Genomic DNA, 17,566 nt, shown 5'->3' with positions numbered 1-17,566 from the left:
GACATCACGCGCATCAGATATGTGGGAAACAACGCCGGTTAGTTGGCATTTGACACTGAGCGTTGCGACGCTCGCGTTTTGGCGCCGAGCGTCACAACGTCATCATTCGGCACAGAGTTGGAATTTTTGCCGCCAAATTCCCTTTAAAAAGGCAATTCCCCATTTAGACAGTGCCCAAGCTGGCTTCTGTTTGCAGATCCTGATGAAGTGTTACTACTGTTTGGAATATCCTGGGTTTTTTTTTTTACCTCTGCCTGTTTTAACTCCGATTCTGGCCGTCTGCCTCGACCCTTTTGCCCTTTTTTCCAACTACGTCTTGCCTAATCCTTGCTGGTACCTCTTTTACGGACTTGTTACTAATTATACGCACTAACTCCTTGTTGGTTCCGCAGCAGAAAGCCCCAAAAGGGTGTTGGTGAACCCAGGAATCCACAGGAGTTCCCTGTGCATCTGAGTGTAGCCACTGCTTTCAAGGTTCCTGATAGACGAGTACGTTACAAGGAGAAATACAAGATGGCCAACACTTCTCAACCCTCCAAGGAAAGTTCCTCTGTTTACTGTACTCTAATAAAGTACTACTATGACTTTATTTTTTTGTATTTGTCCAAATCCATATCTGGTCATATCCTTAGCCAAACCCTGAATTAGATTGAATCCCTAATTTAGGTAAGGTTGGAATAATAAAGAAAAAAAATAATAGATGCAAACAGCTCAATAATTAAAGACATGTACGGAGAATATAAGGGACAATGGGCCTCATTAAATAACAACAAAGGCTGAAAGGTCATTGGTCATCATTTATATACATTATAATACATTTTCCTGATTTTACACCATTTTTTTCTGGTCCCCTGAAAAGTGTAAAATGGGGGTTTTACTGTACGTCAATGGGGCTCATGACTCATGACCAATCAGTGGTTAGCTTTTATCAGTGAACAGTGAAAGCAATGATCTGATTGGTTGCTATAGGTTACTGCATAGGTGTTAATTTGCCCAATGTTTATAAATGAGCCCCGTTGACGTACAGTAGAACCCCCATTTTACGCTTTTCAGGGGACCAGAAAAAAATGGTGTAAAATCCATGAAAATGTATTATGCATAATATATAGGTGGGACCACAAAACAACAATGTAAAATGAGGGGTAACTTAAAATCAGGGGATGTAAAATTGAGGTTCCACTGTATTTCCTGGAATTCGGCACACTGTAAGCACCCGCTATGCATCAATATTGGAGCAGAACCAAACAGATGATGGGCACCAATGTGGACTTCATGCTCATGTGTCGATGGCTCTATAAAGACCAACTCTTAAGAAGCTACGGCTATAAATTAATTTTAATATCATAGTACAAATTTTCCTACAAAAATAAGAAAACTTTACAATTTTTCAACTTTTTCTGAAAAGTTTCAAGGCAAACCATTTCAGAGGGAATTTTGTTTTAAATGTGGATTACGAGAAGGCGACAGAAAGGCGGTTGCTCCTACACCCGTGCCCTCTGTACAGCAATCTCTTTAATCCCTTGGATGAATCATTTTCTAGAATGGAGCAATAGGACTGCCCAGAACATGGCTTAGCTACGCAATATCCTGCCCCTCCTTTACAATATTCCATAAACCACTGGCCTCTTGGAACACAAAGTCGACTTCATTAAAATTCACAGAAATTCTTTTCAGTTCTGGAGGAGGGAATGAGCTAAAGATTAAATTCTCTGACCACTTAAGAGCAGTAAATGGAAATTTCCACAATATTGGCTTTTCATGGGTTCTCAAATGTTTTGCTTGTTTCTAGGCATGAATGCATTCCTTCATTATATTTAGCTCATAACATTGCCTACAATATTCTAAGTGCCAGGTGACAATAGGAAGCCCTTTTGGGTAGAACATTATGAGCTCAAGTATTAAGAAGACACAACTCATGAACCAAGATGGAGAACTGTTGGATGCCATGCACCAGGAAGAAAAGGGTAGACCTAGGACAGGGAGATCAATTGGCTTACTAGTACCAAGGAACATGATGCTGTCCTGACAGTTTTTTTATTAGCATTAAGATATAGAGCTCCATGAGAAACACTATAACACCATGTGCAGAATAGGGATTCCAATAGGTTACAACACAATGATGGCCAAGAAGGCACAACTCATGAACAAAGATGGAGAACCATTGGCTGACTTGTACCAGGAAGAAAAGGTTAGACCCATTAGAAGGACATCAGTTGACTTACTTGGTGTTGTCTCGCCAGATATATTATCAGTACCAAGCTGTAGATCTCTTATCTTCAAAACCATGAGGAACGCTATAATATCACGTGCAGAACAGGGATTCCAATCAGCTAAATACAATGATGGCCAAGAAGACAACTCATGAACCAAGATTGAAAACTGTTGGCTGCCATGTACCAGGAAGAAAAGGGAAGACCCATGAGAAGGACATCAGTTGGCTTACTAGTACCTAGGAGCTTTGTGTTGTCTCACCAGATATATTATCAGCACCAAGCTGTAGATCTCTTAACTTCAAAACCATGAGGAACGCTATAACATCACGTGCAGAACAGGGATTCCAATCAGCTACAACACAATGATGGCAAAGATAACTCAGGATGGAGAACCGTTGGCTGCCATGTACCAGGAAGAAAAGGGTAGACCCATGAGAAGGACATCAGTTGGCTTACTAGTTCCAAGGAACTTGATGTTGCCCCACCACATAGATCATTATCAGCACCAAGATGTAGATCTCTAAACTCTAAGACCATGTGCAATGTCACAAGATTGTGGCCCTTTGGTTATAAAGCCATTACTCATAACTACATTAGTACCAAGAGTAAACATGGAGAACCTTTTGTGAGTGGAAAGCTAGAGACCTGTTAGCCAGCAAGGGCTGGGCCTGATACTATGACTGGGTAACAAGATGGACATCAATGTCAACATTTTGAAGAACAAGTAGTAAAATGTAGAACATAAGAGAATACTTTATATTGTGGATAATGTACCCCAACTGTATTTATAAGGGTAACAGATAACAATGAAGTAGTGGGTCATTTATTACTTCTAATCTACAGATTATCCTTAACCTCCGCTCTATACCCATATTCATGCTGTTATGGCTGCAGGTGTTGAGAGACAAACAGATTAGTATGTGAGTCTATAGTGTAATAAACTACACGTTCTGGCACAGGAATGCGTCATTTATAAGCAAATCATTTACAGGTTGGTCCCTAGGGCATAAGCCAAACTGTCAATTATATAGAGAGGAATGTTCCTCCTCTGACCAAACTGTAGATTATACAGAGTATAATGTACCCCCTGGTGCAAGATATAAGGATTCTGATACCTAGGTGTTCCGTAGCCATTTCATGCAGATCACAAAACTAAAGGGGTGGCTTCTAATATCCTCGTATTTTACAAAAGGGGGTACAACATTTGTTGAGATACACACGAGGCGTATGACACAAATGACATCACTCAGCACCGATTATAACTGATGACATCACTAAGCACGGTGTAGAAGGATATCATTTACAGGATATTCATGGTTCCTGCGTATTATAATAAAATAACCTTCTGGCTATCACAAGTGAGTGAAGGTCTGAGCTGTTGCAATTTATTACTAACAAGACTGAGAGCAACTTGGGTAGGGACGCCCATGAATGGGGTCACTGCAAGGACTAAGCTGTACCCCATTCATTTACGGGGCCCTTGTACATACTGCTGAGAGCACTACATTGTATGCGAGAGCCTGGGCAGTTCTAAGAACAACTGTAACATCTTGTCCAATAAACCTGCTGCCCACACATAAGCCTCTCCTCGGATGTGCAGGTTACATATTATCTAAGCATAAGGACAAGAGGGTGAACTTTACCCCTCTAAATAGATCCTCTGTGTTCCAAAACAATACAAGCTGTAAGGTACATTAAGATGCAGAGTTTTTATCAGAAGTGAACCCATTATGTGCAGAACAAACATGGAGCAAGGGGACACTAACACCTAAGCACAGCTTGCCCTAAAAGAAACCTATCTCCAATATACTTTAATTAAAAAATGTGTACCGTTTTTATATGAAACCTGACTGTATGCAGTGAAATTCTCCCTTCATTTACTGCTGTGGATAGGAATTGTCAGACAGTCCCTAACTGCTCTGCAGGGAAACAATTATACTTATGAACAGCAGGGGGAGCCCCCGCCTTACTTCCCAGCCATGCAGAACTCAAGCAGCTTTGTTTGTTTCCCTGTAGAGCAGTCGGCGACTGTGTAGAGATTTGTATTGGATTTTATTTTTGCCTTTACATCCCCTTTACTGTTTCCAACTCCAGCTGCAGGGACAAAGATCATGGAGCCAGATTTAAACAGATAAACTGGGATTCTATTTGGAGGATTATTATGAGTGGAGAAAGTTTGTATTAAACAATACAAAAACTATAAAATCCACATTAGATTACATGACAACACAGGACCCAGTGTAGTCTGTATATTCTGATTATTAATCAGTCTTGCTGTATCGGCTTCTGGCAGATATTATTTGACTTGTGCTGTTTTGATCATTTATGACGATCCCTAAGCAGCCCAGACCACACTGAGCATGTGCACAGTCTTGGTCTTGCAAAGATGTATAACAAAGTTACAAGATGGTGACCCCCTGTGGCCAACTTTGAAAGCATAAATCATTTGTTTGATTAGGCTTGTGGTGCAGTAAGTTCATGTTTATGTTTAGTATACAAAATACACCATTTCTAGCCTTATTCTATTTTACACTTTACTTCCCATTTAAAGGAAGTAAAAATTTTAAACAAGTGAAGGTAAAATTAATGAGGGGACTATTCTAAGAACTTTTGCAATGTACAGTAAATTTGTTTTTGTAATTCCAAGATATTAAGGGATACATGTACTGTTAATATAAATGAATTTTGTTCCAACATCGCCACCTGCTGGTCAGTTTCCCACCAGTCTGACCACCAAGTAGTCAAGGAAGTTGTCAGGAGAAAGAAAGCGGCTGCTCTGATGTTCTTCTGCTTAGGAAACCAAATAGAAACCTTTCTCACATCTTTCCTAAGCAGAAGAACATCAGAGCAGCCTCTTTCTTTCTCCTGACAACTTCCTTGACTACTTGCTGGTCAGACTTATGACTGTCCACTAGTGATGGGCGAATAAATTCGCCAGGTGCACATTCCCAATTTTCACCGCCGGTGAATAAATTCGCAAAAGTGGCACAAAAAATTCGGTGGCAAAATTTTTTTTTGACACGTGTCAGAAAAGTCGATCAACACCATTGCATGTCAACATTATCCGGATGTCCATTGACTTTAACGCTGGTGTCAAAATTGCTGCGTTTTGCGAATTTCGCACATTTTTTGACGAATTCGCCCATCACTACTGTCCACCCAAAAACTGTTTTTGGACAGATTTCCCCTTTACTAGCAGTTGCCAGAACAGGACACAATTTCAGGTCAGTAGTAACATATAAGGGCTATTCTGTTAAAGGGCTTGTTCTCCCTCGAGTTAACTGTTAGTATGATGTAAAGAGGGATATTCTGAAACAATTTGCAATTGGTTTTCATTTTTTATTATTTGTGGATTTTGACAAAATTCTTACTATTCAGGCCTCTCCTATTCATATTCCAGTCTCTTATTCAAATCAATGCATGGTTGCTAGGGGAATTTGGACCCTAGCAACCAGATTTCTGAACCTGCAAACTGGAGGTTCAGAAATCTGGTTGCTATGGTCCAAATTCCCCTAGCAACCATGCATTAATTTGAATAAGAGACTGGAATATGAATAGGAGAGGCCTGAATAGTAAGAGGAGTAATAAAAAGTAGCAATAACAATAAATGTGTAGCCTTACAGAGCATTTGTTTATAGACCCCCATTTGAAAGCTGGAAAGAGTCAGAAGACAAAGGTAAATCATTAAAAATCTATAAAAAATAAATAATAAAGACCAAATGAAAAGTTGCTTAGAATTAGCCATTCTATAACATACAAAACGTTAACAAAGTTGAACCAACTCTATTAAGACTTGAATTAGTTTCCCTTACTGAGCATGATTAATAGATATTCATTGCCAATTGGTTCTTATACGGGAGCCAACCAGCTCACGGTGCACTTTTATAGGTAAACAGCCTTTTATTTGGTACAAGAAAAATGAACAAGGCAATGAAGTTAGAGGAAAGGCCACCAGAGGGTAGTAGATCCAAAGCAAATAAAAGATTGACGGTCCATTATGATCTATAATAAATGTCATTATACTTGTGCTAAAGTCTATGGAGCTCCCAGCATTTCACCAGTAAAAGATGAGCACAGGGTCTAAGCTCAATTCTATATACAGGGGTGTCTAACAAACAGATATCCCCTGTGCATTACACTTTCATTGTACCGGTATAGGATCTGTTATCCAGAAAATCTTTAGACCTGGGGTTTTTCCCGGATAATGGATCTTTCTGTAATTTGGATCCTCATACCTTAAGTCTACTAGAAAATCATATAAACAAGAAATAAAGCCAATAGGCTGGTGTTGCTTCCAATAAGGAATAATTATATCTTAGTTGGGATCAAGTACAGGTATGAGATCTGTTATCCAGAATGCTCAGGACCTGGAGCATACCGGATAACGGATCTTTCTGTAATTTGGATCTTCATACCTTAAGTCTACTAGAAAATCATGTAAACATTAAATAAACCCAATAGGCTTTGTCTCCATCTTAGTTGGGATCAAGTACAAGGGACTGTTTTATTATTACACAGAAAAAGGAAATCAGTTTTAAAAATTTAAATAATTTGATTAGAACGGAGTATATGGGAAAAGGCCTTTCCGTAACTTGGATATTTCTGGATAATGGGTTTCCAGATAATCGATCCCATACCTGTACAGGTATATGTCATGGAAAGCCACCCCCTCTATAGACTCCATTATAATCAAAAAATTTAAATTTTTAAAACTGATTTCCTTTTTCTGTGTAATAATAAAACAGTCGCTTGTACTTGATCCCAACTGAGATATAATTATTCCTTATTGGAGGCAAAACCAGCCTATTGGGTTTAATTAATTAATATTAATTAATTTTTCTAGAAGACTAAAGGTATGAAGATCTAAATTACGGAATGCTGAAAACCCCAGGTCCCGAGCATTCTGGATAACAGGTCCCATAGTACATTAACACAGGCACATTTAGTTTATGATGAATGTAAATGCCAGTCACCAGTTATACAGGCCACACACAGAGACCAGGGTTGGACTGGAGGGCCCGGGTCCCACCGGGACTATTGTCCAGGGCCCCCTCCGACCCCCTACTAGGACGCGCCGAGCACGAATGCACAGATGGTGCTGCGCGGAGCCTAAAAAACCTTTCTTTTTGCCGATCAGGAGAGGGGACTGACAGAGACTACAGATGTATCCAGCCCTTCAGACAATGTTAAGCTGATCTCATATTCAATATCAGAAATGGTGATAAAGGCAAAGATTTAATTCACAGAAAAACACAGATTATTTAATTAGATTCCTGCGCATGTATCTGCTTCCTGGTATTTTTTCCCTGTCCCCCACCCACTGGATATGAACCACATTATTGGGCTTATGTAATAAAAGGCACTAAGTTTGCCCATGGGCAGTAACCCATAGCAACCAATTCATTCCCCCATACACAACGACATTATACCCACATGCACCCCTTCATTCCCCCCCACATGCACGTCATTATCCCCCTATGCACCCCTTCATTCCCCCCCACATGCACATCATTATCCCCCATGCACCCCTTCATTCCCCCCCACATGCACATCATTATCCCCCATGCACCCCTTCATTCCCCCCCACATGCACATCATTATCCCCACATGCACCCCTTCATTCCCCCCCACATGCACGTCATTATCCCCCATGCACCCCTTCATTCCCCCCCACATGCACATCATTATTCCCACATGCACCCCTTCATTCCCCCCCACATGCACGTCATTATCCCCCATGCACACCTTCATTCCCCCCCACATGCACATCATTATCCCCCATGCACCCCTTCATTCCCCCCCACATGCACATCATTATCCCCACATGCACCCCTTCATTCCCCCCCACATGCACGTCATTATCCCCCATGCACCCCTTCATTCCCCCCCACATGCACATCATTATCCCCACATGCACCCCTTCATTCCCCCCCACATGCACGTCATTATCCCCCATGCACCCCTTCATTCCCCCCACATGCACATCATTATCCCCACATGCGCCCCTTCATTTCCCAGACATACACAACAACATGATCCCCACATGCTCCCCTTTATTCAGAGCACATATTATGGGATGTAGCAGCACAGGCCACACACTCCCATTCAGCACAAAGCCCATGTACATGGAGTGAAAGGATTTTGGAGAAGATTTAGGAGAGTTAATTTGCTCAGAGTTGTCTGTATAACTGTAACTCTCTCCCCAGACTTTATTACAGTCACAACCTCCTCCTCTCTATTAAATGCTGATCCTGCTTTAGCAAACGTAATATTACTGAGTGTTTCTCACTTTCTCTCTGCAGCTCTTGTCCTGTTCCCCAGTCTCTCCATTGCTCTGAGAGCCTTTACCATCACCACTGAATCAACAACCTGTTTCTCTTATGCACTGCAGAGACTTACAGTTACACACACACCAACAGCAGCAATATCACAGTGTTTAGCAGAACTTACCTCCAGACTTTTCTTCTCCTTCCTTCAGAGCCCCCTCTGCAATTCCACTTGCCAGTTTTCCCCAGTCCTGCACCAGCCCAGAATCTCTGCCCTGATTATATTCCACAATTCAGCCTGGTCTCCCCATGATCCCCCCCCCCCGTTACTCACAGTGTAGTGTCAGCATTGCTGGTCCCTCCCCTCTCCTCCCACTGCAGCCTCCCCCCACCCACACAGGTGTTACAGCTACAGGTGTTTTAATGCTCTGCTCCCTCCATTCCCTCACACACCTGGAGGCCTATAAACCATAATGGCTGAGATCCTATCTGATCCCCATTGTAAGCAGCAGTCCTGTCCTGCTTTATGGCAGCTGAGATTCTAGCTATCTGTATAACAGAACATTCTGTCCCAGTGGCTGAACTGTGCATGCACCAGAAACTCCGTAAATGGGTGAAGGGAAGGAAGAGGATCTGAAGAAAACCGAAGACGCGGAAGATGGCGTCCTTGAGCTCTGCTGAGTTTCACAATTAGGGACAGATTTTTCACTAATGCACTATGCGAGGCAGAAGCAGGGAGGGGGCACTATGGAGGGTAGTGGAAGGGGCTTTTCATATTGGGGGGTTTAGTTCTCCTTTAAAGGGGTGGTTCACCTTTAAGTTGACTTTTAGTATGTTATAGAATGGCTAATTCTAAGCAAATTTTCCATTGACCTTCATATTTTTTTTTTATAGTTTATTAATTATTTGCCTTATTCTGACTCTTTCCAGCTTTCATGGGGGTCACTGACAACATCAAAAAAACAAATGCTCTGTAAGGCTACAAATTTATTTTTATTACTAATTTTTATCGCTAGGATTTCTATTCTGGCCTTTCCTATTCATATTCCAGTCTCTTATTCTAATCAATGCATGGTTGCTAGGGGAATTTGGACCCTAGCAACCAGATGGCTGAAACTGCAAACTGGAGAGCTGCTGAAGAAATAGCTAAATAACTCAAAAACCACAAATAATAAAAAATGAAAACCAATTGCAAATTGTCTCAGAATATCCCTCTCTACGTCATACTAAAAGGTGAACAAACTCTTTATGTCCTTATGAATTTAACAATTATAAGAAAGCTGAGCAAGAAAATAAAAAAAAAATCACAGCAGTTTCAAAAACATGTAGCTGTCTATTTAGTAGGGAAGAAATACACACACACACAAAAACAATCTATAAAAAATGTGTAGATTCCCAAAAAATTTCTGAATTTTGATAATTTGCTGATTTTTTTGCAGGGAAGCAAGTCTTTTTTTTTTTTAAACACTCCAAATTCATTCTAGAGACTCCCCCCACCATCCAGAGAAGGTCGTAAAGCAATCCCCCAGCTTGGACACTTTCACACTCAAACAGAAGGCGGCTCTGGAATGTCACCCACCCCTCCTCCTCCTGTTGGAACAGGCACAAACTTTTCTTTTTTGGGAGAGATTTCCCCTCCAGTGTCTCCCCTCCTCCTTGCTACGTGGTACTTGCACTGATCCCAGGAACCACATCACCGGAGACCAGTTTAAAGGAGAAAAGCAACAGATTTCGAGAAACTTTGAAAAACCCAAATCAAGTAAATCCAAGAAGGAGCAAAAAAAGGGAAAAAAACTGGTGCCAGACCTGGAGGAAATTCCAAGAGGAACAATTTAAGTTCCAAAAGCAACAAAGCCAGATGTGTGCTGGGTAATATTTGCCTTTTTTTTATATACATACCAAATATTTCTAAAATTTTTTGAGCAAAGGAAAGAGCAATTTGTGAATTTTCTGTAGTGTTTGGACTTCTCATAGCGACAGGGAATCTGAAATCGGATCGGGGAGTTAATGGAGAACTGGTTTTGTGCATGGAACTAATTTGTGCCCAGTGAAGTGACTGTGTATGTACAGAAGCAGCTTTCTGAAGAACATTTGTTTGGATCAGAACCGTAATGGCCCAGGGCCCACGTTGTGTCGTTATCCTTGTGTGTCTGGCAGTTGCACCAGTGAAGGCTCAGTATGAACGATACAGCTTCCGGAGTTACCCACGGGATGAACTGATGCCGCTGGAGTCTGCCTACAGGTACGGCTTGGACCAGTACACGGGCGAGAAGTGGCCGGAGTCCGTTAATTATCTAGAGATCAGCCTGAGGTTGTACCGGCTGCTGCGAGACAGCGAGGCCTTCTGCAACCTCAACTGCTCCTCTGCCCAAATTCAGCACAGCCCCACGGGCCCGGGGGACACTATAGATGCCGAGGGAGGACGCTTTGGTGAATTCCATGAACTCAGGGTATTTGGAGACGTGCTCGTGAGGGCCCAGTGCCTGAAGAGATGTAAGCAAGGGCTGCCGGCCTTTAGACAGTCCCAGCCAAGCCGAGAGACCCTAGAGGAGTTCCAGAGCAGAGAGCCGTACAAGTTCCTACAGTACGCCTACTTCAAGGTATTGTGCCCAAATCTGCTTTACATAAACATTTCCACACATCATCATGCTGTACTGGTATAGTGCTAATGTAACTGGGGGTCTAGTAACCCATAGCAACCAGCAGAGGGTATTTGCAGGCTGTGTGCACACTTGGCCCCTGATATCATTCTGGCCTATTATTGCATGTGTGTCCCATTGTATGCTCAGCCTGCAGATTCATTCACACCCAGAGCCAGGTGTAAGTACACAACAGCTCATCAGAAAATGCAAATACTCACTGTCCAACTAGCCTCAGTGTCCTCTAGTCGCCTCTCTGAATAAACATTCTCTGAATTCCTTTCACACTACTTGCAGTAGGTTGAAGCCCAAACAAACCTGGGGGTATTTATCACTCCCTGCCCCAGTAGAGCTTACAATCTAAATTCTCTATAACAGGGTCCATTTCATCAGTATGTTGTTGGGTTGTAGTAGGAGCTCAAAGACCCTGGAGGAAACTAAATTTAAGAAGTTTGGGCCCAAGTCAGAATCAAATCCAGGTACCAACACAGCAAGGGAGCAATGCCAACCACAACATAAAGTAAACTTTACATCCTCCTATTGAAGCAGCAGCTTTGTGACACTGAAGATCATTGTCTCTTTAATTGTCCCATATACTGTAGCTCTCCTGGTGTTGGTAGGTCAAAATTAGGAATTCTTGGTTTTTGATAATCACATAATGGACTGATCAGATAGTCATAAAGGCCAAGGAGGTGATATGAAACAATGAAGACCAAGCAGGTGATATGAAACAAACAGCCAACCAGGCTGAGGGTGTCGCACAGAAGAAGTCATTCAGGCCATGGAAACATAGAAAATGGGGAAAGATGAGTGGTGACCCAGGACAGGCAGTCAGACAGGCCAAGGTAGTCATATAAAGCAGGCAGTTGGGAAACCAGGGGTGATGACGTGGTGTTAATACAAAGCAGTTAATCAGGAGGTCCAATAAGAAGACACAAAGCAGGCCAAAGTGGAGCCATGGAGAAGCTAGTTAGGCAACCTAAAGTGTTTATATAGAGCATTTAATTAGGAGGTCCAAGAAGAGGGCACCAAGCAGGCCAATGTGATTTAAAGCAGCTAGTCAGAATCCAGAGGTGATTACATGGCTGTCAAACCCAAGGTGTTGATACAGTGCAGTTAATCAGGAGGTCCAAGAAGAGGGCAGCAAGCAGGCCAAGGTGGTGACATGGAGCAGGTAGTTAAGAAACCCAAGATGTTGATACAAAGCAGTTAATCAAGAGGGCACCAAGAAGGCCAAGGTGGTGACATGAAGTTGGTAGTTAGGAAACCCAAGTTGTTGACATGTTAATCAGGAGGTCCAAAAAGCGAGAACTTGACATAAAGCAGGTAGTATGGAATCCCAAGATGTTGATATGAAGCAGGTAACTGAACAGGATCAGGGTATGGAGTAGGTGATGAGCTAGGCCAGGTTAGACACAGAAATAAAAGACCCAGCAGAAGATAATCTATATAAAAGGTTCAACCAAATCAGAGCCACAGGCTACTGATTCGTCCAGTCCAGAGAACAGGTAACCCCACACACAGTGTAATTGCCTCTTACAACATAAACATTGAACTATTGCCTCCTGACATCAAAGTAATTTGCTCAATTGCAGACAAACAACTTGCCCAAGGCAATTGCGGCTGCGCAAACATTCCTGACACTGCACCCAGAAGACGAGATGATGAAGAGAAACATGGCTTATTACAAGAGCATGCCTGATTCTGATACGCACATCAAGGATCTGGAGTCCAAGGCATACGAGGTAACAGAAGCCCTGTACATAGTGGGGCACTCGGCAGAAAAGTAGTTTTAGTAGGAAGGGTGCAGGGGGAAGTAATAGTAGGTAGTGCAAGATGGCTTCAGTAGGACTAAATGGAGACAAATCCTGATGAAGACAACAGGGCTGGATGGTGCTAAGACTAGAGCTCACTCCAATCCTATACTTTCTCATTTTGCCTTTGTAATAGAGTTTATTCATCAGAGCAGTGAGGGCCTACAACGGAGAGAACTGGAGAACATCCATTTCCGATATGGAACTTGCCCTACCGGACTTTTTCAAGACCTTTGAGGAATGCACTGCGGCCTGTGATGGGTCCCGGGAAATCAACACATTCAAAGACTTTTATCATTCCGTAGCAGGTAAGTAGTCTGTCCATATGTTCACATTATAGCAGTGGCAGATCAGTAATGGTGACAAACTCTACCACAACAGGTTCCTGATGATCCCTTCATGATATTGTCTATCTTTCTCATTTTCTTCTTGCCCCACCACCGCCAGACCACTACACTGAAGTGCTGAAATGTAAACTCAAGTGTGAGAGTTACCTCACTCCTGTGATTGGAGGCTACGTCGTGGAGAAATTTGTGGCCACCATGTACCATTATCTGCAGTACGCCTATTATAAATGTGAGTATCCGAAATTCATTGTTTTTGGGCAGAAGAACATCATATTCAGTTGAGTCTCAACTATATATTAGAACTGAGATACTCTATAAAGGGGATGGTTGAACCAAGCCAACTTTAAGAGGGCTAGGAAATCTCATAAAGGGGTAGGGCGATGATGTCCTGCTGGTGGGAGTTGGGAAGATTGGGGTTTGGTCTACAAAGTGGTGGAGAACATGCATGGGGTGGATTGGAGGGTGCATTAGACATGGGACAGGGGTTGATAGGGATATGGTAATCCATGTTGGCCCTGGCATTAGCCGTTGATTTTCCAGTAAGTAACGTGCTTTTTACTGGTCTCCTCCTACAGTAAATGACGTTAAAAATGCTGCCCCGTGTGTGGCAAGTTACCTGCTCTTTGACCAAGAAGACGAAGTGATGAAGCAGAACATGGTCTACTACCAGTATCACAGGGACAAATGGGGGCTCAATGATGACCACTTCAAGCCCCGACCGGTGAGATGCCAAAAGCGATATATTCCTGTATCAGGTCACCATCAACTCCTGGGTAACAGCGAGTGCTCCACGTTACTACCCGGATAGCAATCATGTATTAATATAACAAGTCAGAGGAGAAGACTAACTAACAGATACCTATGGTTATGGATTAAGTGTAATGCTAATTAGTATTTTCATGGGATTCAGGGGCAGGGGTATAGTCAGAGGGAGGTAAATAATACACTTGCAGTTATACAGGGAACTCGGAGTATCACTCATGTTTTATAAGGGATAATGTACCCCCTACTGTAAATGATAAGGATATTAGAAGTCACTGAGGGGTTCTGTGACCATATAAAGGCACAAGGCTGCAGGCTGAGTTATACAGGGAACTCTGAGTATCACTCATGTATTATAAGGGATAATGTACCCCCTACTGTAAATGATAAGGATATTAGAAGTCACTGAGGGGTTGTTCTGTGACCATATAAAGACACAAGGCTGCAGGCTGAGTTATACAAGGAACTCTGAGTATCACTCATGTATTATAAGGGATAATGTACCCCCTACTGTAAATGATAAGGATATTAGAAGTCACTGAGGGGTTGTTCTGTGACCATATAAAGACACAAGGCTGCAGGCTGAGTTATATAGGGAACTCTGAGTATCACTCATGTATTATAAGGGATAATGTACCCCCTACTGTAAATGATAAGGATATTAGAAGTCACTGAGGGGTTGTTCTGTGACCATATAAAGGCACAAGGCTGAGTTATACAGGGAACTCTGAGTATCACTCATGTATTATAAGGGATAATGTACCCCCTACTGTAAATGATAAGGATATTAGAAGTCACTGAGGGGTTGTTCTGTGACCATATAAAGGCACAAGGCTGAGTTATACAGGGAACTCTGAGTATCACTCATGTATTATAAGGGATAATGTACCCCCTACTGTAAATGATAAGGATATTAGAAGTCACTGAGGGGTTGTTCTGTGACCATATAAAGGCACAAGGCTGCAGGCTGAGTTATATAGGGAACTCTGAGTATCACTCATGTATTATAAGGGATAATGTACCCCCTACTGTAAATGATAAGGATATTAGAAGTCACTGAGGGGTTGTTCTGTGACCATATAAAGTTAATGTGTATTAGAGGGTACATTAATTCTAAATAAGTGACTATTCATAAAATGTAATATTGAATAACTATCTTATTAAAAATTGAATGCCGTAAAATTATCAGATAAGAAAAAGATGGCATTAACAGCCTAAACAAAAACATTTTTTTAAATAATTTTACAGGAAGCAGTGAAGTTTTATAATGTTACCACCTTGCAGAGAAAACTCTATGACTTTGCCCTAGAGAAACTGACAGACAACGATGAGGTAAGTGACAAAGCCCAATGGTCACTTTGGTTTGGACAAAGGGCCATAAAAGAAGCATTGTAGGTTACTAATGATATGACATCACTGTGACATATTATGACATATATGCAGCCTAGTTTTGTGCTGCCTAGAGATTGGATAGTAACAGAGACCAATGCAGACCTGGCAGTTTATGGAAATCCAATCACATATGATAACTAAACTACTAACCCAGTAAAATAGTTACTCGTGTGACACAAGTTACATCACCAATTTCATCATCACATTAAAGGGGTGGTTCACCTTGAAGTTAACTTTTAGTATGTTGTAGAATGGCTAATTATAAGCAACTTTTCAATTGGCCATCATTGTTTTGTTATAGTTTTTGAACGATCTTCTGACTCTTTCCAGCTCTCAAGTGGAGGTCACTGACCCCATCTAAAAAAAATGCTCTGTAAGGCTACAAGTGTTTTGTTATTGCTTCTTTTTATTACTCATCTTTCTATTCAAGTCTCTCCTATTCCAGTCTCTTATTCAATTCAATTCATGGTTGCTAGGGGAATTTGGACCCTAGAAACCAACTGCTGAAATTGCAAAATGGAGAGCTGCTGAATAAAAAATGAAATAACTCAAAAAACAAAAACAGGTATGGAACTTGTTATCCAGAATGCTTGGGGTCTGGGGTATTCTGGATAACGGATGTAATTTGGATCTTCATACCTTAAAGGAGAAGGAAAGCTACCGAACCAGTTTATTGCCAATAGATTAGCCACAATAGTGCAAGCTTTAATACTATATTTATTCAGTAGAATGCTTTACCATACCTAAATAAACAGCCCTAGAAGCTCTCTCTGTTTGTTTAGGATAGCAGCTGCCATATTAGCTTTGTGTGACATCACTTCCAGACTCAGTCTCTCCCTGCTCACTCATAGCTCTGGGCTCAGATTACAGGGAGGGGAGGGGGAAAAGGAAAGGGGAGAGAGGAGCAAACTGAGCATGCTCAAGCCCTAGCCCTGGAGGTTTAAGCTGAAAACAGTTAGTCTGATACAGAAGCCCATGAGTACACAATAGAAGGAAAGAAATGTGATGTTTCTTTTGACAGAGGACTCAGAGCAGCATTACTTTGAGGGTTTACTGGTGTATTTATATAGACCTTTCTGATAAAGCTTACTTAGTTTTAGCCTTTCCTTCTCCTTTAAGTCTAGTAGAAAATCATATAAACATGAAATAAACCCAATAGGCTGGTTTTGCTTCCAATAAGGATTAATTATATCTTAGTTGGGATCAAGTACAAGCGACTGTTTTATTATTACAGAGAAACAGAAAATCATTTAAAACATTTTGATTATAATGGAGTCTATGGGAGACATCCTTTCCGTAATTCGGAGCTTTCTCGATAATGGATCCTATACCTGTAATAATAACTGAAAACCAACTGCAAAGCATCTCAGAATATCACGCTCTACATCATAGTAAAAGTTAATTTAAAAGTGAACCACCCCTTTAAAGGGAAAGGCAGAAACCCATTTTTTAACAGGTTTGTAAATTGAGTTGAAGTTGAAAGAACATGTATATAAGTATGAGTAGAGTCCCTTTAAATGACCACAATTGTCCCTGTTCGCTGGTTCTAACCTTCGCCTCTTCTTTTCCAGGGAGACGTTGTCGAGTATCTGGATGAACTCTTGGCTGAGCAGTGGTAAAGATACTTTTGAATGTCTCATTCCGTCCCTGTCATAAGGGAGATGGCTGTTCATATGGGACACCAGTTGCCCAAACCCTCTTTGGAAGTCTCCTCCAAAACACAATGGTCTTCAGTCTTCAGAGACTTTAACATTTGGAGAATGATTCACTCTTGAGCCTGTTTCCATGTGGGTTTTGGCAAAACCACGGACAATGTACAGGGAAATCTGTCTGGACTTTTTTTTTTTTTTTAATAAACATTTTTGTGGCAGGTATTTTTGAATGGTTCTAATAATAAAAACTACTGCCACCCCCTTAATAAAAACCCATCTAGATCCAAAATTGACTTTGCAAGATAGTCTAAACTCAAGCCTGATTACAGACCTCCGTTAGTCTTTGGCTCACTGAGGATACTCAGAAGCGTTTTATTTATTTTGGTTAGGGCTGGGACACACTGGGCGATTTGGGGAGATTTAGTCGCCTGGCGACTAATCGCCGCGACCAATCTTCCCCGAATGCCTCCCCTCGCTCTGC

General features: G+C 41.6%; 2 protein-coding genes across 2 annotated transcripts in view; one reads left to right on the top strand and one right to left on the bottom strand.

Annotated features, from left to right (window-relative positions):
- The window catches only part of slc13a3.L (solute carrier family 13 (sodium-dependent dicarboxylate transporter), member 3 L homeolog), a 70,515-nt gene extending 61,735 nt beyond the window's left edge, over positions 1-8,780 (bottom strand). The window contains exon 1 of the mRNA XM_018234403.2: positions 8,664-8,780. The gene's annotated coding sequence lies outside the window, so the exon portion shown is untranslated. The remainder of the gene's footprint in view (positions 1-8,663) is intronic.
- A 1,239-nt stretch (positions 8,781-10,019) lies between these two features.
- Positions 10,020-17,374, top strand: crtap.L (cartilage associated protein L homeolog). Its single transcript, XM_018234895.2, has 8 exons — positions 10,020-10,348; positions 10,436-11,079; positions 12,714-12,863; positions 13,069-13,240; positions 13,380-13,508; positions 13,855-14,000; positions 15,290-15,373; positions 17,005-17,374. The coding sequence occupies exons 2-8, from the start codon at positions 10,591-10,593 to the stop codon at positions 17,050-17,052; spliced, it is 1,218 nt and encodes a 405-aa protein (XP_018090384.1). The 5' UTR covers positions 10,020-10,348; positions 10,436-10,590; the 3' UTR covers positions 17,053-17,374.
- The last annotated feature ends 192 nt before the right edge of the window (positions 17,375-17,566 follow it).

The sequence above is a fragment of the Xenopus laevis genome, chromosome 9_10L (assembly GCF_017654675.1).
Source record: "Xenopus laevis strain J_2021 chromosome 9_10L, Xenopus_laevis_v10.1, whole genome shotgun sequence".
In the NCBI taxonomy this organism is placed as follows: domain Eukaryota; kingdom Metazoa; phylum Chordata; class Amphibia; order Anura; family Pipidae; genus Xenopus; species Xenopus laevis.
Note: the sequence above shows the minus strand (reverse complement) of the source record. Positions and strands in the feature narration are given on the sequence as shown.

What these genes read in the sequence shown, in the direction of transcription:
- crtap.L (XM_018234895.2), top strand. Translation starts at nt 10,591, where the DNA reads ATGGCCCAGGGCCCACGTTGTGTCGTTATCCTTGTGTGTCTGGCAGTT. An exon ending in TACAGTACGCCTACTTCAAG is followed by an intron (nt 11,080 to 12,713) that starts GTATTGTGCCCA and finishes GCTCAATTGCAG; the next exon opens with ACAAACAACTTGCCCAAGGC. An exon ending in AACTGACAGACAACGATGAG is followed by an intron (nt 15,374 to 17,004) that starts GTAAGTGACAAA and finishes CTTCTTTTCCAG; the next exon opens with GGAGACGTTGTCGAGTATCT.